This window comes from Podarcis bocagei, assembly GCF_964188305.1.
Source record: "Podarcis bocagei genome assembly, chromosome: 2".
Classification (NCBI taxonomy): Eukaryota; Metazoa; Chordata; class Lepidosauria; order Squamata; family Lacertidae; genus Podarcis; species Podarcis bocagei.
The window spans coordinates 30,266,093-30,289,361 of NC_138126.1; the positions used below are offsets into that span (position 1 = coordinate 30,266,093).

At 44.6% G+C, this 23,269-nt stretch overlaps 1 protein-coding gene across 2 annotated transcripts in view; it reads right to left on the reverse strand.

Annotated features, from left to right (window-relative positions):
* Positions 1–23,269, reverse strand: part of PRICKLE2 (prickle planar cell polarity protein 2) — a 252,106-nt gene that overhangs the window by 80,532 nt on the left and 148,305 nt on the right. For both annotated transcript variants that reach the window (XM_081184051.1, XM_081184052.1), the window contains one exon: positions 1,354–1,537. In XM_081184051.1, coding sequence (XP_081040177.1) covers positions 1,354–1,537 — 184 coding nt within the window. The remainder of the gene's footprint in view (positions 1–1,353; positions 1,538–23,269) is intronic.

Genomic DNA, 23,269 nt, shown 5'->3' on the forward strand with positions numbered 1-23,269 from the left:
AAGCCAAAGTCCAGGTCAGCCTCACCTGCGCTACAGCTGTTTTAAGTGCCTCGATGACTAGCAAAACTGTCATTGTTTTATATCTCTATTAAAAATAGTGTTCATATGACCAAGGACCTCCCATAGATGAAAGAGTATCTTCGTACACACAGCTGTAACCACCAGCACTAAGGAATAAAATATAATAATAATAATTTATTATTTATAGCCCGCCCATCTGGCTGAGTTTCCCCAGCCACTCTGGGCGGCTCTCAATCAAGTGTTAAAAACAATACAGCATTAAATATTAAAAACTTCCCTAAACAGGGCTGCCTTCAGATGTCTTTTAAAGATAGGATAGCTGCTTATTTCCTTCACATCTGAAGGGAGGGTGTTCCACAGGGTGGGCTCCACCACCGAGAAGGCCCTCTGTTTGGTTCCCTGTAACCTCACTTCTCGCAGCGAGGGAACCGCCAGAAGGCCCTCGGCGCTGGATCTCAGTGTCCGGCCTGAACGATGGGGGTGGAGACGCTCCTTCAGGTATACAGGACTGAGGCCGTTTAGGGCTTTAAAGGTCAGCACCAACACTTTGAATTGTGCTCAGAAATGTACTGGGAGCCAATGCAGATCTCTCAGGACCGGTGTTATGTGGTCCCGGCGGCCACTCCCAGTCAACAGTCTAGCTGCCGTATTCTGGATTAATTGCAGTTTCCGGGTCACCTTCAAAGGTAGCCCCAAAGGTAGCCCCCGCATTGCAGTAGTCCAAGCGGGAGATAACTAGAGCATGCACCACTCTGGCGAGGAAATGGCCCCACAGCAAGAAGTGAATCATCAACAAATCGCAATCTTTTGCAGCATTATTTAGAGGAAGGGTGGTGCCATTGTGGGAGATGGTGCCAGTGTTTCAGCTATTCATATGAGGAATATCTCCTGCCAACCTAGCAGTTCGAAAGCACATCAAAGTGCAAGTAGATAACTAGATACCGCTCTAGTAGGAAGGTAAACGGCATTTCCGAACGCTGCTCTGGTTCACCAGAAGCGGCTCAGTCATGCTGGCCACATGACCCAGAAGCTGTCTGCGGACAAACGCTGGCTCCCTCGGCCTATAGAGCGAGATGAGCGTGCAACCCCAGAGTCATCCATGACTGGACTAAATGGTCAGGGGTCCCTTTACCTTTTTATGAGGAATATACTCTTGCCTGCCCAGAGCACTTGCAAGATGGTTGCAATGAAGGGATTTCAAGGACTTCCTCTGACAGCCCCCTCCACCTCATTTCTTTTTAGATAGTCACAGGTAAAACCATTATGACTGGCAGGACCTTATCACTTGCACGCACCATGAACTTTTCAGCCCCAAGCAGCAATGAAGCGTACCTGTTCCGGCTTCAGCCCTGGAGGAACCCAAGCATATTCTTCCAAGGCACAACCTGAGTCATCATCCGAAGTCGAATTCCGCTGGAAGTCAAACATCAGCTTGGTCACGGTCTTCTCCATTTCCAAAGGCATCACTGTTTCAAAGTGCTCTGCCTGGGGACACTTGCAGTGCCGGCAAATCTTCCTGGAAGGGAAGGGGAGGAAAAAGCAAAGAGACGAAAGGTCAGCCTCTGCTGTAAGGATTTATGCCCATCAACAGAAGTTGGATAACCCTGGTGCAAGCTCATTTTGCACCATGGATTCTATGAGATGTAGTCTTAATTACTCCTATCCAGTTTTTTTGTTCTCCCTACCCCCCGCCGCCCCCGGGCCTGGATAAAGCAGCTGTCTATAATAAGCTTGAACAAGATGAGTGAAGGATGCTTTCCAAATGTTAACAGCAACCTGTCCTTGACAAAATGCCAATGTACCCCAAAGCAGTTTTAAATCGTTATGTCATTCCTTCGTTTTGGGGTGTGGGTGTGCAGGGTGTGGGTAGGAAAACAATGAACACTGGACCACCCACGTTGAGCCAGCCTTGAGGGATTTAAGGGTCAAACACATTTGACAGATGATCTGGGATACACCTCTTCACTTTCCTCTCCTTTGACAGCGCCCATAAATACACGCACAGCGCCAGATCATCAGCATGTCCAAATCCGCAAGCCAAAGAACTAACACATACAGTATGCTAAACGTCAGTGTAAACAGAAAAGCTTAGCATGGCAAATTCCATTACAATGACAGGAGATCATAAATATGGTGGTGTCAAATGAGGAGGGGGGGTGGAGCGATGGAAGTCACACGCTGGCAACTGCTGGCTTGATATAAGATCGCCGTGAAGTCCGCTTTGCAAGGAGAGGGGCCATAGCTCGGAGTCAGCAAATACTCTTGGCGTATGGGAGGCTGTGAATCTCCATCACCAGCTAAGGTGCTTCAAGCAGAAGAAAAACATTTCCCTGGGATAACAAGGATTTCCTTTCAGCGCTTGTCTGCATGGCTCATTGAGCTGACTATGTCTGTCACACTTCTGCTGTTTCACCAACACACAAACATATGTACATCCTTCCAGAAGCCCATTTGGCTGACAGATATGGCTACACACAAGAACCAAGGAAGCTGCCTTATGCTGAGACAAACCATCGGTCCATGTAACTCAGTATTGTCTACTCTGACTGGCAGTCTCTCTCCTGGGTTTCAGATAAATACAAGGCTGTGTTACTTGGCAAGAAAGGAAATGCAGTTGGCATCCACTCAGAACCACTTCAGTCTGCTTGCAGCTTTATACACTAACACATTTGAGCCTGTGCACTGTCAATAAATGCTAGGGCCAATCTCTGATGCAAACAAAGCTTTGGGACTGGGCAAAGTTGAGGTTGCTACATTGCAGAGGGTTGGACTAGATGACCCTTGGGACCCTTCCAAATCTACTATTCTATGAAAGGGACCCAGCAGAATGATAGACCTTTGGAAGGTCAATGTGCACCTCTTTAAATTCTTGCAGTTAATTCCCCTTAGAATATTATGGAGGAGAATCTCACACCTTCTTCTGTAATGCTTTGCAGACCTGTTCTGTAAAGGCACAACAGAATAGGACAAAAAAACTAAGGCTGCCAATCATGCAATAAAAGAAGTCAAATTTCGTGTATTTGTTAAATTTGCACATGAGTAAAACAATAGTTTTTGTCCATGGAGTTTTCTTGGCAGGGATACTGGAGTGGCTTGCCGGTTCCTGCTCCAGGTGGATCACGTTTAGTCAAAACTCTCCACTATGACCTGTCCGTCTTGGGTGGCCCTGCACGGCATAACTCATAACTTCTCTGAGTTATTCAAGTCCCATGAAGAGTCAGACACGACTAAACGACAAAAAACAATGGTTCTGAAATATTTTTAAAAGAAAACTCTTATCACTTTAGATCAAGGTGGGAAACCTACATGTTGTCCCATCTCTGCCTTAGATTATAAAGGAGCATTCTCAACTTAATGTGAAAGAAAAGTGCCTGTAATGAAAACAATTTTTAAAAAGATGAAGTCCGAGTTAACTGGGTACAATTATAGACAGTTTTTAATCTATAGCAGGGCATGTCTCCCCTGAAGTAAGCCCTACAGAGTTTAGCGGAGATTACTCCAGGGAAGTGTGTACAGTGGTAATTCGGGTTAAGTACTTAATTCATTCCAGAGGTCCGTTCTTAACCTGAAACTGTTCTTAACCTAAAGCACCACTTTAGCTAATGGGGCCTCCCGCTGCCGCCGCCGGAGCACAACTTCTGTTCTCATCCTGAAGCAAAGTTCTTAACCCAAGGTACTATTTCTGGGTTAGCGGAGTCTGTAACCTGAAGCATATGTAACCTGAAGCGTATGTAACCTGAAGCTTATGTAACTCGAGGTACCACTGTATAAGATTGCAATGTTAATCTCATTGATCACCCAATTAAACATATAGCCCTAGAAACTACTGTTCCACAGCTACTTCCTCACCAGAGCAACAGAACATATTTTTGCATGAGGGTGTTTCTGAGCATGTGCAGACTTCCCTTGACCACTGAGCTCCTGGGAAGCCTTTGTATATTTAGGATTGGAATGGAGTGGGGACTTCTAAGGCACCAGGAGAGCACCGCCCCCCTCCAGAAGGCTGCATACCTTCTGCTTCTCCTGTGAACCCGCCCAGCAAACTTTCTTAATTCATTTTACCCGTCGCTTTGCATGGCCCCAGAATAAACTAACCCTCGATGCACATGAACCTAAACTTCCCTGCAGCCCACGGAGCACAAATATGCACCAAGCCAAAAGGCTCTGCTAAGCCAAACCAGGGAGAGTTGCCAAGTTTTTCCATTTCCTGCTTTTCATCAGATTTGAAATACGCGCAGATGCAAATACAAGCTGGGTGTCTGGTTTGCATCTAGCTAGTCAAAGCGCCTCGGCGCAGCCTCTGGCTGTTACCCTCAAAAAACAATCAGAGCACAATTTCATTTGAATACTTTAATTAATCAGCTACTGTATGAAGGTTCTATACTTTTCGCAACAGCAATGGATTCAGCAGCCATCTCCATCTCTGTTTATGATATATAATGTTGAGCAACTCAACAGGCCGGGCAATTTATTAAGCTCCGCATGCATTCATCATCCTTCAAGCCACCACCGGCTCTGGAGCAGCCCCATCATATCCAGTGCCAACTATTCAAGAAAGTTGGTGGTTAGAGGATCAGGGGCTTAGTGTTTGAAAAATGGGTATTCTCATGGAACTTAGTGCTATTTCACTAACCGTCATTCCCAGGATTATTAATCACATGGATCCCTGCAGAATATGTCAGCGAGCAGCAGAAATATTTAAAGCTTAGGGAAGTCATAAAATAAACTGCGGTACCAGGAGGCAAAGTGGAAAAGAAAACAAACAGCAAATTTCTCTTTTCCCAGAGAAAAGCCAAGCTGGATAGGGATGCAAGGTAAGTGGATGTATTGTGTTCAGCCAATGCCACCCACATCATCAGAACCAGGAAATATTGCAGTGATCTCTGGGCCTTTTCTTCCATTACAGTAGTTGCAAGTGGGGAGACCGCTGTACCACTCAGGTCCTGCTGGGGGGCTTCCCAAAGACACCTGGTTGGCCACTGTGACACCAGGATGATGGCCAATTGGCCCCATCCAACAGGCTGTTATCATGTTCTTTACTTCAACTACTTTCCAGGCTGCTGGAGTAACTTGAGTGACCTTGGCCATTTTGGAGAACTGCTGCTCCAGCTTGCAGGAGAGGCAACGCTGGTGTGCAGAGAAGTCTCCTGTGCGTGATCCACACCTTCTCCTGCTGCCTTAGTACAATGCTGCAGCAATTTCCATGGCATCAGCAAAATGCAGAAAGAGGCAGGTAAGAAGTTGTTTGTTGACAGAATGCTCCATGGGATGGAACGAAAAAGAATTGGCCAACGAACACACCTCTCCATAAGGTGTTACCTGTGCGAGATAATAATATTTCAGTTTCTCTTGCTTCCTGTCCAGGCGTTAATGACCAGCATAGTCAGGCATCTGCTGAGAGGGCTGAGTGCAGGACCCATTGACAAGAGCCCCCAGACCTGTTACAGAGAGGAGGTAGGCTCACTGAGGAAGGCAGCCCCATGGAGTCTTTCTCATGGGCCCTGAAGTTAAACACTGGAACTGTTGTCATTGCTCCTGCTAAGTCTGTCTGAGGAGCAAACTTTGTAAAATCTATTCCCCTTGTAATCATTTCTCCTCTCTTTTCTCTTATGCCCCAGTATTATTTATACATGTATGTGTTTCTATGCTTTCCCACAGAACTGTGGAGAACTTCTGGAGAACCTCAAGGCTTGTTGTCTTGTCAGCCATAGAAATTCTGAGCCACTGCCGATGGTGAGGCAGATGTCCTTGAGGTCTCCAACATCACCACAGATACCACTGCTGCTCAGGCAGGGAGACTGTTAGGCAGCCGAGTGGAGAGTATACTATCTCTCTTGACCCTTGGGCCCAGTTTCAGGCACAAAGACCTGAAACCAGCCATATGGTTTCCTTTCTTCAGTCCTGCAAGGTGCGGTCCTTGTTGACAGCCTGTAAATTGGGCCACTATTGTCATAATCACAACTTTATTACAGAGAGGGAGCTGAGGCAAGGAGACAGCAGGGCAACTGCAGATGTAAAGCCTCTTTACCTTCGGTAGAGACATTGTAAACCAGCAGGGCATTGCCCTCCCCACCTTCAGATCCAAAATTTACAAAGTAGAAGGCTGGTTTGCTCTGAGCCCTGTTTAACTGGTGCATCCAAACCCACAGGAGAACTGAAGCTGCTTCAAAGTGGGTTGACAGGGAGGGGAACCTGACCTCCTCAAAACATCTGGTCAAGGAGATTTATCTAACCGTCAGGCAGACTCCCCCTGTTTCAAGTGAGACTCCATGGGATTAATCTGAGGTAGGCCTACTCCTCCAACGGTTTAGTCATAAGCCAGCCAAGCCCTGCTGCCCAAAGGTGATTTCAGAATAACCTTATTAACTTCTCACCTGCTCCTGAGGCGATGAGAGATCAGGGCTTCCTTAATCTGCTTAAACTCCTACTGTTTTTATCCCTCTCTCGCTGTGTAGAAAAATCCCACGCTGGAATGCGAGCAAAAAAAAAAGGTGTAACTAGCGGACAGTGCATTTGACATTGGCTGGCAAAGGCCTGGGTTCAAATCCTTGCTCAGCTACGAAGTAAAAGAGCTGTTTTTAAAAAAATGAAAAACAAAACAAAAGTCTGAAGAGGCGAAGGCCACATTTTCAAAACTAGTTGGATGGATTGAGATCTCTGCCATAAACAAAACTGGAACTGTACCCCTGGATTCATGAACGCCCACGACACAGAATATTGTTCATAACCGTCCTTCCATCCTCCTAATGGAAAGCACGAGAGAGAGAGAGAGAGAGAGAGAGAGAGAGGGGGGGGGGAGAGGAGCTGACAGTGCACTTACTGTTATGCTATGCAGCAGAGATAGGGCTTAGCCAATGGAACACATGAAGGAAGAATGTACATGTCTGGAAAAACTCACGATTCTTGGCTAGCATGTCAAGCGCGTTACCATATAAAGAAAAACAGCACAGAGCAGGTGGGGGGGGAGAGAGAGATGCATGCTCTTACAAAAATATAAGAGGGGTGGCGGTGGGGGAGCCCATTAATTTGATAAGCCCAGACTCAAGCACAGCTTATAACAATATTTGCTCTTTGATTAATAGGCCTTTTATCTGTGCAGTGCTTTTTTTTTTTTAAAGCACAGCTCTCCCTGCCTTCCCCAATGGCAGAGAACTCCCGGGTTGTTAGTGAAAACAGTGTCCATATTTTCTGTAACAACTAGAAATCCAAGCTGCTCTCTCAGCGTCTCTCTCTCTCTCTGTAAAACAGAATGGTTCATTTCCAAGAATTCCCTTTGGCTTTGTTACGGGATGGAATTCTTGAGCGCACATTTCTCACCAAAGGCTGTGGGAGCCTGAGGATCTGAAAACGTTTATTCTGTATACTGTCTACCACGGGCTTGAGGGCTCACCTAGCTCAGAAGGAGTGTTTTTTCAGCAAAGGGACCTGGGAGAAATAAACACTTCTTGTCAATCAAATGCTTATTTCGTTCACTTACACAGGACATTGCTGTGTGTGTGTGTGTGTGTGTGTGTGTGTGAGAGAGAGAGAGAGAGAGAGAGAGAGAGAGAGAGATGGAAGGAGGGCGAAATGGAGTCCTGCAAATATAATTCTTCAGCCAACCCATATACATTTTCATGATTCTGTAGCACAGTTGCATAGTAGCAGAGGAACTAAAGAGTAGCTTCCATGTAGCTTCACCATAGACTCGCCAGTCCTGCAAACACTGAACAGGACCAAACTTTAGGTCCAACTTTCCCCCCATACTCAGAATTGAGACATGATGAAGACTGCCATAGATTTAAGAAATATGGTTCATTCACCTATTTACAGTCTGCATGGAGGGAGTCCAGATCTCACAGCATGGTTATTTCAAGAGGGACTTGTGCCTCACATCAATGCATCCCTGGAGTCCAAGGCCTCTCTCCCAGCCAGCCTGCAGCCAACCTGCCCAAGATGGATCCCAGTCTTCCTTCCTTCTTCTTCTTCCCAGCAACCCTTGCTCAAGACTCTCTTTTCCTGTCACCTTACATCCAGTTATGCTGGCAACCTTCCAAACCCCAGTCTATGTTCACACCTCATGGCAAGTGGGGGAAAGACAGTTCTCTTGCATTGTCAGTAGCCTTGTATTGTTTCTTAATGACCCCAGCTTGGCCAGGTTGTTTTGCATAGGCCAGCTCAGAAATTCCTCTGCAGCTTCTATTTTCCCCTTCACTTCCCAAATAATCAAAATCCTACCAATTAATAATTTCTGGGGTTTAGCCCCACCCCAAAAAATCTATAGCACCACTAGCACAAAATGACCCAAGTACAACTTAGATAGAGGTGTACTGAACACTTTGAAATAGACTGAGCTTTTGTCCAAAGCATTGGGCTTTGATGTACTGTGTACAGCTGTTCAGTAGATTATCTTAATGACCTATGAAAAAAACTGAGCACTCTAGCGCTCTTCAGAAGCCCAAGTTAGACAACCCAAATTTTGCTGAATCCAAACAACTAGATACCCAAGATTTAATGCAAATAAATCTCAAAAGGGATCTCGCCCTAGTTTTTATGTATGTTATTGTTTATTTTTGGATATCTGTAGCCTGCTCTTCATTCCACAAAGACGCTGAGAGAAATGTGCAAAAATTAAAAAACAACAATTAAATGCAAAGATCAAATGAAAGAACACAATGAGAAAACAGTATAGCGCAGGCAAGAAAAAAATGGGTGTCGATGCAGAAATCATATAAGTTAAGTTAGTTTTCCATCCGTTTCCCCCAGACAGATCAACTATGGACTATGTTAAAAACTGGTAATGTAAAAACCATTTTGGGGAGGAAAAAGCAGTGGAGAGGCATGTCAGGCCACCTTGTGTTAAGGAGCAAATGCAACGTTGTCATTATTTAAGCATGTTGACCACCGACTCTTTTACATATGCTTAAGTTGTGACACAAGACCCAGCAGGACCTGCGATTCTGGGAAAGGTTCTTTAACCAGCAGCAAAACATATCAGAACAAGCAAGCCACATTAATACCCCACTACTACCAATGCTATGGTCGACCTAAGGCTATCACCCAGAGTTTCCAATGAGCCAAGAGAGCTAGTCCACAATGAGATTAGCAAGCTGAGAGCTCCAGAGTAGAACCTACAACAGGCAGCATTTAGAATCAAAGAATCATAGATTTGTAGAGTTGGAAGAGACCCAAGGGCCATCTAGTCCAGCCCCCTGCAATGCAGAAAGCTCAACTAGTTCATATATGACAGATGGCCATCCAACCTCTGCTTATAAACCTCTAAGGAAGGAGAGTCTGCCACTTCTCAAGGGAGACCATTTCACTGTCAGAAGGTTCTTCCTGATGTTTAGCCAGAATCGCCTTTCTTGTAACTTGACTCCATTGGTTTGGGCCCCAGCCTGTGGAGCAGGAGAAAACAAGCTTGCTCCATTTTCCATGTGACAGCCCTTGAGATACTTGAAGACCGCTATCATAATTCCTCCGAGTCTCCTTTGTTCCGGGCTAAACATACCCTGCTCCTTCAACCATTCCTCATAAGGCTTGGTTTCCAGACCCTTGATCATCTTGACTGCACACCTTCCAGCTTGTCAATGCCCTTCTTAAATTGTGGCACCCAGATCTGGACACAGTATTCCAGGTGTGGTCTGACGAAGGCAGAATAGAGTGGGACTATAATTTCCTTAATCTGGACACTATACTTCTGTTGATGCAGCCAAGAATAGCATTTGCTTTTGTTGTTGCTTTTTGCTACTCCATCACACTGTTGGCTCATGTTAAGCTTGTGGTCTACTACTATTCCTAGATCCTTTTCACATGCACTACCGGCAAGGCAGGTGCCCTCCACCTCATATTTGTGCAGCTGGTTCTATCTGCCTAAGTGCAGAACCTTGACAGGAAAATTGGCTTCCAGGTGGAGAAATCAAAATTAGAAACTGAACTGTTAGAACCCAATACTAAGAATTTGTCAAGAATGTATAACTTGCTGCTGAAATGGAATACACAAGATGAAACAGTTAAATCAGCTATGATTAAGTGGGCACAGGACATTGGTCATAACATTATGTTTGCTGACTGGGAATGGTTGTGGAACACCGGTATAAAATTTACGGCATGTAATGCCCTAAAGGAAAATATTATGAAAATGATCTATAGGTGGTACATGACCCCAGTCAAGCTAGCAAAAATTTACCATTAGCCTGACAATAAGTGTTGGAAATGTAAAGAAACTGAAGGTACTTTCTATCACCTTTGGTGGACGTGCCCGAAGATTAAGGCTTTCTGGGAAATGATATATAATGAAATGAAAAAGGTATTTAAATGTACCTTCCCTAAGAAACCAGAAACCTTTCTCTTGGGCATTGTCGGCCAATTGGTGTCAAAGAAAGACAGAACTTTTTTTATGTATGCTACCACAGCAGCAAGGATACTTATCGCAAAGTATTGGAAGACGCAGGACCTACCCACTCTGGAAGAATGGCAGATGAAGGTGATGGACTATATGACATTGGCTGAAATGACTGGCAGAATCCGTGATCAGGGGAAAGAGACGGCGGAAGAAGATTGGAAGAAATTTAAAATCTATCTTAAGAAATACTACAAAATTGATGAATGCTAAAATGTTGAGGTTTTTTAGAAAGAAAAGGAGATTACAGCGATAAAAGATTAAGTTAAAGAAAAGAATAATGAAGGAATATATTTGATAAGATTAAATTTAGGATTTGCTGAAATAATTTTGAAATTTGGGATGTAGAATGGGGAGGTTTGGGGGAGTCCGAGAAGTGAGGTTTATGAAAAAAAAGGATATGAAATTATACATGTTTGTTTGTCTTTTTATTTGTTTGTATTGTTTATAAAAAACTTGTAAAACTAATATTTTTTTTTTACAAAAAATAAATAAATATCTGCCTAAGTGCAGAACCTTACATTTGTCCCTATTGAAATTCATTGTGTAAGTTTTGGCCCGCTTCTCCAGTCTGTGAGGGTGATCTTGAATCATTGCATTGCAGCAGCACTAACCAGCCTGCTCCAACCTAGCCTCCATGGATTCCACACTAGTTTCCAGAAATGGTACCAAGGCAGAATGAGGTGCGGTGGTAAAGTGGTCTGAAGTTGCTAATTCAGACTGCAAGTGAGAAGATCACATTTGATCGTCCCCTGGTATTGAAAGCTCACTGAATATGAGTTTGAAGGCTTCATCTGTAGGACTGTAAATTATTTGATGTGTTAATGCGAATGGAAGTCGTTAAAATTGCAGCTGCGGTATAAGAGTTTGTTATTCTGACTGGTGTGTAATTGGAATTTATAAGTTTTTGGAATGCAGAGTTAAAGCAAATGATCAAATCATCAATTCTAGCACGCGGGGGGCCAACAAAATAATATAATTTGGCATCTGAACAATTTGCATTATTAATTGCATTATAATTTGGTATTGTGACAATGAGGCTTTTATTGGGCTAATGTAATTGAAAACGGATAAAAATTATTATGCAAAAAACAAAAAAGAAAGCTCACCGAATAAAACAACATCGCATCAAGGAAAGGACTGTAGTTATTTACTTGTCAGGAGGCTTTTGATATTTTTTTATAAGGTGGAGCATCTAAAAACAGCACCCCCAACTGCAGTTTCAAGTGGTACAGTCTATTTTTGCATCTTAGCATTCTACCATCACATTATATCACTAGGTGTGTGCACCAGTGATTCAATCAGTGCAGCAGAATTCAATACTGGCTCTGAAATGGCAAAGGAAGACATAACTTGCACTCACTAGCCACAAAGAGGTAGTGAGAGCTCAAGCAAGCCCAGTCAAGAACAGGCAACCAATTCCTGAAGAAATATTCAGTGATAGGCACTTATGTAATCCTAATACAGCTGGAACACTTTAATATGGGAGGAGGGATTTATTGGTACCAGATGTCACTAACCCCACATCCATCTCAGCCACGTAAACATATTTTAGTATCTCAACAAGTGAGGTCAGGAAGCTAGCACGTAACATACTGCTAAGGCTGCCTGTACGGCATTGTATTGCTTCTGCTCCCTGCAAACGCATAATTTGGAGAATTTCGACTTCCACTTGTAAAAAGATGTCAAGTTTCTGGCACTCATGGAAAAGGTGATAATTATACAGGTTAAAAGCTTAGAAGCCAATAGGGGGCATAGAAAAGCCTTGAGTGATCAATATCTGGGTATGTTTCCACCATCAGTGCAGCTTTTCCTGATGGCTAGCAGAAGCAAACTAAATGATGCAAAAAATAATGATACTTATGGAAATTTAATTTGCACAATCTGTTCAGGCTGCAACACGTTAGCCCACGTTCTGCTCTCAGAAACATTAACTCAGCAGGCAATTTGGAAATTTTTAGTGTGCGGCACACCTAGGGTTATGCAATGTGGGCTATGTGGTTGAGGCGCTGGGTCCCCTTCCCCTGTTCTATTCTGCTTCTTTTCTTGCCTAAGGCTGCAACACCCTAAGGTAGGAAGCTACCTGTAGGCAGCCTCCCTAGCTGCCAGCCACTGATGTCACCAAGCATGGAGCAATAGTGGCTGGCGAGGACCTATTCCAAGGTCCTATTCCTTCTTGCACATGCTTTCACAGTCCTTTGTCCGCCATCATGCATGTATGGCACCTGCTAAAATGGAACTTGTGGCTCCAAACGAATAGTACAGATGAACACTCGATGTGTTCAAAAAAAGTGAGCACGTTATCCTTACCATTTGTGATACAGTATATGCAAAGCTTTGCTCTGGAAGCAACCTGAATCTTGGGGGAAGCAGCTGGATGAGCTGGTGCTGGTGACGCTACTGAGTTGCAAGGAGAACTGGGATGCAGCTTGTGAGCAAGTGGGTGGGTGTTCAGGTGATTGCTAGAGACAATTGATAAAGCATAAAAAAGAGCTTTCTGTAATGGAAGGATGAATCACAAGCATGCCTGTGCAACCAGAATTAGAAGCAGCTGCTGAAAGCACTTTGACATCAGCAACCTCTGCACTAGTCCTTGTGTGGACCCTTGTCTACTTTCTGACAGTTCTTCATCTTTAGGCTGGAAAGCCCTTCAAAACAGGAGGCACCCTAGGAGATTTTGGGAGTGGGTACTCCCCCCCCCATTGCTTCCCCTCTACTTATTCATATGAGCAAACAGCTGAACTGGCTGCTTTCATGGTCAGGGAAATCAAAGCTTCAATGCTTTAGTGTTATACTGTGGTGTTTTAAATTATTGATTCATGGTTTTATTTTTCTGTCGATAGACACCTTTAGCTTTTCTTTGAGGACGGGCAGGTTTTGAGCAAATAAACAATGGTGAACATCGGGGGGGGGGGGAGGAAGGAGACTACAAGATCAATACCTGTCCTTGATCTTCATGTAGGCACAGCCCCCAAAGGTGAAATATCACACTCCCAAACAGGATCTGAGTCAACAAACTTAAATAAATAAAGAGCAGATTCAAGGCTGAGGGTTGTATATGAAAAAGGAAGAAGCTTGCTAACCATAAAAGCAGATGAGCATGAAAGGAACCAGTACCTCAAAACGAGTTGTGAATTCTCCGTCTTTGGGGAGTTTGCAAGAAAAGGCCGGACAGGCAGCCATCACCGATGATTTAGGTAAAGGATATCCTGTCTGAGAATTGCAGAGAGCTGGACTAGATGACCCACTGGGTTCCTTCCAATTCTGTTATCTTATGATTCACGGAAAGGAACAGCCTGGTTTTCCTGAGGCATTCATAAATCCGAGGCTGGGCATATGTACACACAGATGCTCAGTAATGAGAAGAACGGGCTTTGATTCCAAAAACCCAACTGAATTGGAAACCTGAATAGGAAAATGGAAGGTTACATTTGCCCGAAAATATCAGAAATAATGGCCGTTCAGAGCTTAGATTAAAAAGAAGAGGGAAGTGCAAGGAAGATACTCCAGGATTTAGAGGAGATCTGAAGGACACTTCCCCCAAACGTCTTATAACTGGGGAGCAGCAGTGTGCCAATTAAACTTCCCCCTGGTGGGCGAAAATGATGAGTTTCCTGAAGCAAAACTGCTAAGTGACAATGAATCACTTATTTGGCCGTGCCAAATTTTAACATTGTGGAGCTTGCTTGCGGAGCTCCTCCTGGCTTGTCAGTAGAGCCAACCTCCCCAGCTGCTGCTGCTGCTGCTGCTGGTGGTGGTCTTCCTCCTCCTCCTCCTCCCACCAATAGGATTTTAATCTAATCTAATTTGGCCTTAACTTTCTAGCCAAAATCGCTCCTAATGAATTCTCCAAGAGCTGATGCCAGGGCTGGTGTCGTGAACAGAGCGTTTGGCGAAGACTTTACAGCGCAATTACTTGGAAATCAGTTCCACTGAAATCAGCAAGACTCTCTTCCAAGAAAGCAAGCTTAAGGTTGGATTCTTACAACGAGAAGATTCAAGTTCAAATCCCAGCGCGGTTATAAAGCACAACTGTTTGGATTAAGCTTTGCCTCCAAGATCACTTAGAGCAAACCCTGGGCTTGTATCCTCACTCCTGAGATTCTCCTGTGCTCTTCTCACAGAGGGGAGAAATGGAGTCGGTCAGAGGTTTTCAACCTCTTTTTTGTCCATGGCTCCCTTGACCAATTACATTTTTTTCTGCAGCTCCTCTGTGGGGCTCAGTAGCCCAGTTATGTCACCCCTTGCCCGCACAGCTGGCAGCCTCTCACCCTTTTTCAAACACCCTCCTTTGTAGAGTGTTCCCTCAGCCTTCTCTCCCCTCTCCTTGGGAGTCCTCCAGGCAGCTGCCGCCGCCGCCCCTAGTCTCTGAGCTGCCCCCCTGCCCCCAAAAGAGGTGCCTCCTCACACTGCCCCACAGGGGCCTGGGGCTTGCCTGTCCATTCCCAACAGCAAGGGCTGGCAGCCAGGCTGGCTGGGCTCCCTCACCTGCTTGCTTGCTTACTCCGAGGCCACCTCAGCTTCTGGCAACCAGCACCCGCAGAGGCACCATTCACCCAGAATCATAGAATCATAGAGTTGGAAGAGACCACAAGGGCTATCGAGTCCAACCCCCTGCCAAGCAGGAAACCTGGGGAGCTTGTAGCCAGGGCTGCTGCAACAAACAGCTGTGCAAATCTTTGGGAGGCAGAGATGTGAGAAGGCATCAGAGGAGGGAAGGAAGGAAGGAAGGAAGGAAAGAGGGTCAGAGGTCAGTGTTGCCCGTGGCACCCCTGACCACTATTCAAGGTACCCAAGGGTGCCATGGTACACTGGTTGAAAACCACTGGAGTAGCTTAAAGCTCAGAAGCCCACAAACATTGACTTGTTGTACCAGCTATCCTCTGTTACCATTTTGGGAGTGTTTTCAGTACAGTGGTACCTAGGGTTAAGAACTTAATTCGTTCTAGAGGTCCATTCTTAACCTGAAACAGTTCTTAAGCTAATGGGGCCTCCTGCTGCTGCCGCGCTGCCGGAGCACAATTTCTGTTCTCATCCTGAAGCAAAGTTCTTAACCTGAAGCACTATTTCTGGGTTAGCGGAGTCTGTAACCTGAAGCGTATGTAACCTGAAGCATATGTAACCTGAGGTACCACTGTACTGCTGTTACCGAAAACACGTGCAGCAGCAACCCATGTGCTACACTAGAGAACGGAAGCTTCCCAGAGCTATACTCGCATCTAGTTTCCCTGTTATCAATAAAAGTCAAACTACAGAATGAGAAGAGGCACATGTTTAAGCTATTGTGCACAGCACTTCATAACAGAAAGCCTTTCCCCTATGTGCACAGATTCATGTATTTATTTGTTTTTAACAAGGAGTAGCATTGAAACAAGCATTCCCTCACTTGGGGCAAAGGCCAGCAAGAGCTGCAGCTGATGGTCCTCATGTTCCTGTATCTTGGCTCTGACACTAGAATTTCACGTTCCACGACATAATTTGCTGCAGGAATTGGAGAGGAGGACAGAAAGGGATGTTTGGCTTCCTTAACAGCAGCCGGTTAAGTGCTCATTGGGACCTCAAGCAGACACTCCAAAAGTACAGTGGTGCCCCGCAAGACGAATGCCTCGCAAGACGAAAGGGTTTATCGGTTTTGCGTTGCTTTGCTAGACGAATTTCCCTATGGGCTTGCTTCGCAAGACGAAAACGTCTTGCGCTTTTTTCTTAAAGCCACTTGAAGAGGCGCAGTTGCGACAGACCATGCTTCGCAAGACGAAAAACATCGCAAGACGAAAAGACTCGCGGAACGAATTATTTTCGTCTTGCGAGGCATCACTGTAAGTGGAGTCAACTCATGCTGGTTTCTCCCCTGTCCGTTTGCTTGCCGGGTTCCACAATGGCAGCACTGAGAGTAAAGAGGAGGAAGGTGACATCCAAGGTCACACCCTGGACCAGATATAAGAAAGGTAGAAGGCAGGTGGGGATCGGCTGAGGTTGGTGGGGAAGTGCCCCATTTGCCCTAATGGACCAGCCGCCGCTGTTAACAGCACAAACTACCTGGTTTTTAGGTTAGCTAAAGTATGTTACTGGGACACGGGTGGCGCTGTGGTCTAAACCACAGAGCCTAGGGCTTGCCGATCAGAAGGCCGGTGGTTCGAATCCCTGCGACGGGGTGAGCTGCCATTGCTCAGTCCCAGCTCCTGCCAACCTAGCAGTTCAAAAGCATGTCAAAGTGCAAGTAGATAAATAGGTACCACTCCAGCGGGAAGGTAAACAACGTTTCCGCGCACTGTTCTGGTTCGCCAGAAGCGGCTTAGTCATGCTGGCCACATGACCCGGAAGCTTTACACCGGCTCCCTCGGCCAATAAAGCGAGATGAGCACCGCAACCCCAGAGTCATCCGCGACTGGACCTAACGGTCAGGGGTCCCTTTACCTTTACCTAAAGTATGTTAAGGAAATAAGCAGAGTTGAGCTGTGAGGGAGGGCATGAAAATTTATGTAAGCGCTGAAATCTGCACATACAGTGGTACCTCGGGGTAAGTACTTAATTCGTTCCGGAGGTCTGTACTTAACCTGAAACTGTTCTTAACCTGATGCACCAGTTTAGCTAATGGGGCCTCCTGCTACTTCTGTGCCACCGGAGCACGATTTCTGTTCTCATCCTGAAGCAAAGTTCTTAACCTGAAGCACTATTTCTGGGTTAGTGGAGTCTGTAACCTGAAGCATATGTAACCTGAAGCATATGTAACCCCTCCCCCTCAAAAATAAACAAATGGTGTGTGTGTGTTTTCCCCTCTTCAGGAAGCAGTGCCCCAACCCTAAATTGGCTGTGTTTGCTTCATAATGTAGCCCAATCCGATTGGCTACATTGTGCCACTACATTCACTATGAAATCCCTGATTGGCTTGGATTTCCCAGGTCCTTAGATGAATGGTGCCACAGCAGGAGCAAATAAGGGAAACAATAGCAAAGAATAGGATTGTATAAAAGTGGCTGTTAGGTCTATTGGGGAGGTTTTGGAGAAATACGTTATTTCTTCCAATAACATCCCACCCAAAGAGCATTGCTTTCCACCAGAAAATCAAACCAGATAAACACTTAGCATAGCCTTAATAGTAATGCACACTAGGCAATGAAGTGTACATTTATATACCTTTGGAAGCAATGTGCAGCTGACCTAGAAGTAAATGCAGTCAGCAAATCGTTATATTCCCAGAAATTCTTTTCCATATAGGAGAAAGGGGTGTGGGGCAACAGACTGCCACCTGGTGGATCTATTCTGATACATTAATCTTAATTCATTCAACTTTCTCTCTCTTTCCTTCCCCTTTATTATTTTTTTTTAAAAATGCTAGGCGAAGCTGATCCTTGAAATAATGATAGTGGTACAAAGCACAGGCAAAGGTTTACTCTCAAGGCAATCCATGTGTTAGTATTTCTCATTCTATAGAAAAGGAGCCATGAGGACGTCTCTTAGCACAGCTTATCTTTTCTCTATTACCACTGGGGGAGTGAATGAGATAAAATTGCATCAGGCAGAAATGCCATCAGGCTGAAATTGCAGGGCAGAGCAAATAGAATCTTCTAACTCACAACACAAGCAAGAGCCTGAAATCTGATGAGCAGCAAGCACAAAGAGAGGCAGGAGAGGCAAGTGATAGCATCCCACTAGGGCTGAGCAAAAGGGCTGCTTGCGTGGGCACACATATCAGCATGCAATGCTTCTAGCATTCCCTTCCAACGTTCTGTTGTATTTCAAAATACATCTTACAACAGAGTCTGAATCCAATAAATATTGCCATAATCCTAGATTGCATAAGTTTATGTGTGTACATACACATACATGTGCGTGCGTGTGCACACACACACACACACACAGATGTGCCTCTTTTCACCAAATATTGTAAATAATTTCAACAACTGGGGCAAGAAGGCACCGAATGTGGTCCTCTCCAAACAGGGGTAAATTGTGGGGTCCAAGTAAATTAATAATAATAATAATAATAATAATAATAATAATAATAATAATAATAATAATAATAGTTCTTGTTGTTGTTGTTGGGTCCAAGTAAACAATTGTTGTTGTTGTTGTTTTATTTGTACCCCGCCCATCTGACTGGGTTGCCCCAGCCAATCTGGGCAGCTTCCAACATATATAAAAACATAATAAAACATTAATTGGCAAATTAAACAATCTATGGCCTTTTAAAATGGGGGAAAGGGTATTTCTTTCTTTCTTTCTTTCTTTCTTTCTTTCTTTCTTTACTATGTTATGTATTTTTGTGTTTTCATATTGTAAACTGTAAGCCTTGGATGAAGAGCGGTATAGAAATTTAATTAAGTAACAAGAACAAGAATAATGATAAAGTACTGGTGCAGGAAAGGGCCCTGTTTTTTACATCAGGCTTATGCAGTATAGTGGGCTGTTTCCCCAGTTGCTTGTCCAGGAGGGGCATCGTAGCTTAGCTAGGCAGGAAGAGCAAAAGTCCTTCTGGCAGCCAGCCACCTAAAAAGCTCTTTGTCTTCCTGTCTGGCGCAGTGGCATCACTCCCAATCCCTTGTATAAGGAAGGGGGTTATGGGAAGCCACCACCGCCACCACACCTTATCATACAAAATACACATATAGTAAACATGCAGTGTTCCCCCTTCAACATTATTTTTTTTTTTTGCGGTTGGGGGGGGGTCCCACCTTGAAAATTGGTAAAATACCACCCTTAATTCTCTCCGGTGAGCATACTGGAAGAGACACACACACTTCAAGGCATAATTGCAAGTGCAGCTCAGTAACAGTGGAATAAGCTTCCCACAATTATTATAGAGTTTTTTTTCTCCAAATCCTATGATTTCTGCATGACTGAGGATGCTCTCTATCATCTCACACATCCCAGGGAGCACAGGTAATCACAAATGACCGGGATGTTTGAAGGCACAGAATGTTTAGAAGGCCATAAGACACTGGCTCTCGAATCACAGAATGGACAAATCCTTTGTAACACACTCAGTACTTTGAGAATAATGCTCAGTCTCAACTGAAACACACTGCTCTGAAAGGCTGGACAGGTGGAATCTGCACACATATTAAAAAACACTGTGAAAATGCTTTTTTTAAAAAAACACGTTTTGAAAAATATATTGGATTTGCCATGGCTCACCATCTCCATCTAGTGTTACATTTGTATACTGCACTTTACAACACACTTAAAACATTTTATTTGCAGCTGTATAGCTGAGTCCTGAGAGTCTGTTCACTCTGAATGTTCAAGAGGTTCGTCACCTGAATTGAGGTGAAACATTAGGATGCAAGATCTTGATTATTTTAGGGGTGTGTAATTATTCACTGGTATAGCACTTCTCTTTTTATAGTTTGCTTTTACAAGGAAGAAAAGGTTAACAGAAATCACTTTTTCATATTTTTTCACGGAATATTTCCCCCCATTTAAATATATCTTTTTCTCTGTATCGTAACACTAACATTGTCTAGCTAAGTTCTTTGGCTGCATTTATAGATTTATACAGGCTAATTTAACCCTGGCGCAGCACTTCTAAGCATTCAAAGAAATTTACTATCTGTAATATCTCCAGGCTCCGAAGGATCTCAAACACTGTGAAAACCTCCACTGTGGTGAGCCGGCTGCAGCGCTGATGCCATCTCATATCCTGTTCTCAACCTAAATCCTCCTTGAAGGCCTGTGGAATACCTCCCTGACTGGAAATCCATTTCAATCTTCACTTCCTGTTTCCATTACAAGCTATATCCACTCTAGGAAGCCCCAGGCTGCCAAGGAAAGCAGTCTTAAAGCAGCCTTCCCTAATATTGTGCTCTCCAGATCTTGTTGGACTATGACTCCCATCATCTCAGGGTTGTAGGTTCGTGCCCCGTGTTGGGCAAAATAGCTGGACTAGATGACCCTTGTGGTCCCTTCCAACTCTACAATCCTATGATCTCCAACCACTGCCCATTCTGGCTGTGTCTAATATGAACTGAAGTTCAACATACGGAGGGCCAAAGGTTACTCACAGTGTAGACCAAGGATACCTTAATAAGTTTCTCCCTTCATCAAGATCTTCAGAGAAGGAATTGCTCAGTGTGACTTATTTTGTGGAAGCATCTCTGCCTCTCACTTTAGAAGTCCTTAGAAGGTATGTCTGGCCAACTCTCTTGAGCAGATTAGTCAACATCCTCCTGCATAATAGATTTTTATGTTGATGAAGAAGGAACAATACTGGATGTTTTCTCTTCTGGTTTCAGAAGATTTTGTTTCAGATGGCTGTTGCTGATGGCTTTTTAATGGTCTGATTGCATTTTTACTGTTTGGATCATTGTGAGCTCTTATATGAGTCTTTAAATAAGGGGAGCCTTATTTTTGGCTGAACAACTCCCAGCATCTATATGTACCATTTGGCCATGTTGACTGAGGCTGAAGGGGCTTAGAGGTTCCTTATCCCACTCCCTTAAATAAACAGATAGATGCACATCTAAAATAGTCAAGAGAAGAGGTATGATGGCAGCCTGTTCCATTCTTGAACCTTCTCCAATTTCCTATTTATTTTCATCCACCAACAGAGCAGAGCCTGGATGATGTAGAAGCCTCTTCAGATTCTGCTGGCTCCCTCTAACATCTTCAGCATTGCCCTTAGTATTCTAAAACTGGGCAGTTCCAAGCCCCAAAATGGCAGACAAAACTGCAAACCAACCAACTTAATTGCAAACCCAAACCAATGAACCAATCCTAGAAGACTATCTGCAGAAATCACATCTTATACACCGGCCCTACTTGGGTTATCCAGCTTGTCAGTGTTGGTTCAACCATGAGGCAGAGTGAGAAAGCCACCTCAGGTGGAAAATGCTATAGGGCAGGGAGTAGACCAAGCCGTGTGTGTCATGTGGTCAGCCCTGCATCCACCAAGATAGCCTTCTGCTCTCAGGTGAATGGGAGGATGGTGTTGTTGAAGCAAAATTCAACCACCAGTCTGGAACAGGAAGGGACACCATAATAATAATAATAATAATAATTTATTATTTATACCCCGCCCATCTGGCTGGGCCTCCCCAGCCACTCTGGGCGGCTTCCATAAAAACCAAAAATACAGTAAAATGTCACACGTTAAAAACTTCCCTGAACAGGGCTGCCTTAAGATGTCTCCTGAATGTCAGATAGTTGTTTATCGCTTTGACATCTGCTGGAAGGGCGTTCCACAGGGCGGGCGCCACTACCGAGAAGGCCCTCTGCCTTGTTCCCTGTAGCTTTGCTTCTCGCAGTGAGGGAACCGCCAGAAGGCCCTCGGCGCTGGACCTCAGCGTCCGGGCAGACTGATGGGGGTGGAGACGCTCCTTCAGGTATACTGGACCGAGGCCGTTTAGCCCTTTGCCTCAGGCAGCAAAATGTATTGAGCTGGCCCTGAAGCTTCTCAATATTAATTTAAAAAACAACAACCCCCAAGCATCTCACTAACCAGATTGCATTGATGGCTCTTCCCTTGGGAGAAAGCAGTTGCATTTAGGGAGGTCTCCAAGGTTGTAAGGAAGTGGCCGGTTGCTTATGAAGATGTTAATTTTTAACAGTCTACAGCAGAGACACTGTGAAAGATTCATAGCCAGGACCTGCCAGGAGGAGTGAGCTAAAACAGGCCTGTGTTGCTGAAAAGGTTGATCCCAACTAGGCTGAGGCCAAACGCTACGCTGCGGTCAAAAAACGGTACAAACAAAGTCACTCCTTTAGGGACAGCCATGAATGAAAGGGTCTGAGGCGTCAGGAACGGGTACTGCTCAGCTGCCAGGAAGTCTGTGGGATGTGGCAGCCAGCCCAGTGAAAACGAAGTGCCAGGAACTCCCAAAACAACAGCCATGTGGACTGATATTGGGGATTTTGAATTCTGTTAGACTGGGTTGCCTTATCAGGTCACAGGATCTGAGAGCAAGCTGACCTTTGCAGATGCCTCTCTACCCTCCCTCCCAGCGCCCCAAAGCCTACCATGGATTCAGCGTCACACTTATTAAAGGTATTGTTCCTTTGTATAAGCGCACCATCAATTTCAGTGCTGCGATTTGACTGTTTCGTACATTGATCCAGCTGCATCAGATAAGAACCCCAGAGAGAATATTTCACTTGGAAATCTGCTAGGCAGGGTCATTTCATATCAATACTTCTCCTACAGGCGCAAATCACTCTACAGTTTCCCAGGATGGTTGCTTATACAGGGCTAGATCAGCAACGCACAAAAACTGCATTGGTTTGAAGAGCAATCTGCGCTCTAACAAGCCAGTGGGTTTAAAATAATAATGAGACAATAATCAAACACAGGGGATCCGTTGCACAATGGAAGTCTAGACAAGTATGAAAGGCCTGACCTCAAAGAGGAGGAACTCTTAAAGTTAGACTCCAGTTTCTCGGGAAGCTGCTTCCTCAGATTATAATGAGATACCTAGGGAGGTGAGTCAGTCCATTCATTACGAAAGTTGGGCAATAGTCCTGGACACATCAGACCTCTTGGTGTCATCACACAGCCACATATTAGCACAACTGCCAAATGTTGGCTGCATTTCAACAGCTGACAATTTTGCAACTCCCAAAGAGGAACAGAGGAGGAAGGAAGCATTGTACAGTAGGCTGAAAATTACCACAAGTTCCTTTCTCTCTCCCATCTTGTCTCTGCTTAATGGCTATTGAGAGACTGAACTTGACAGAACATTAAAGATGATTCTTTGCCCCAGCCCTAGCATATGTACGCAAAGGTAAAATGAAAGGGTTGGGGAGTCGAATATGGCAGGAATGGAAGATCTAGAACCTCTGTACAGTCAGGAGTTGATCTGGCAAAGACTGAAGGCTATTGCAAAATAGTGCATGACGCTCATTCAATTACATATTCCCCTCTTCCATTCCCAA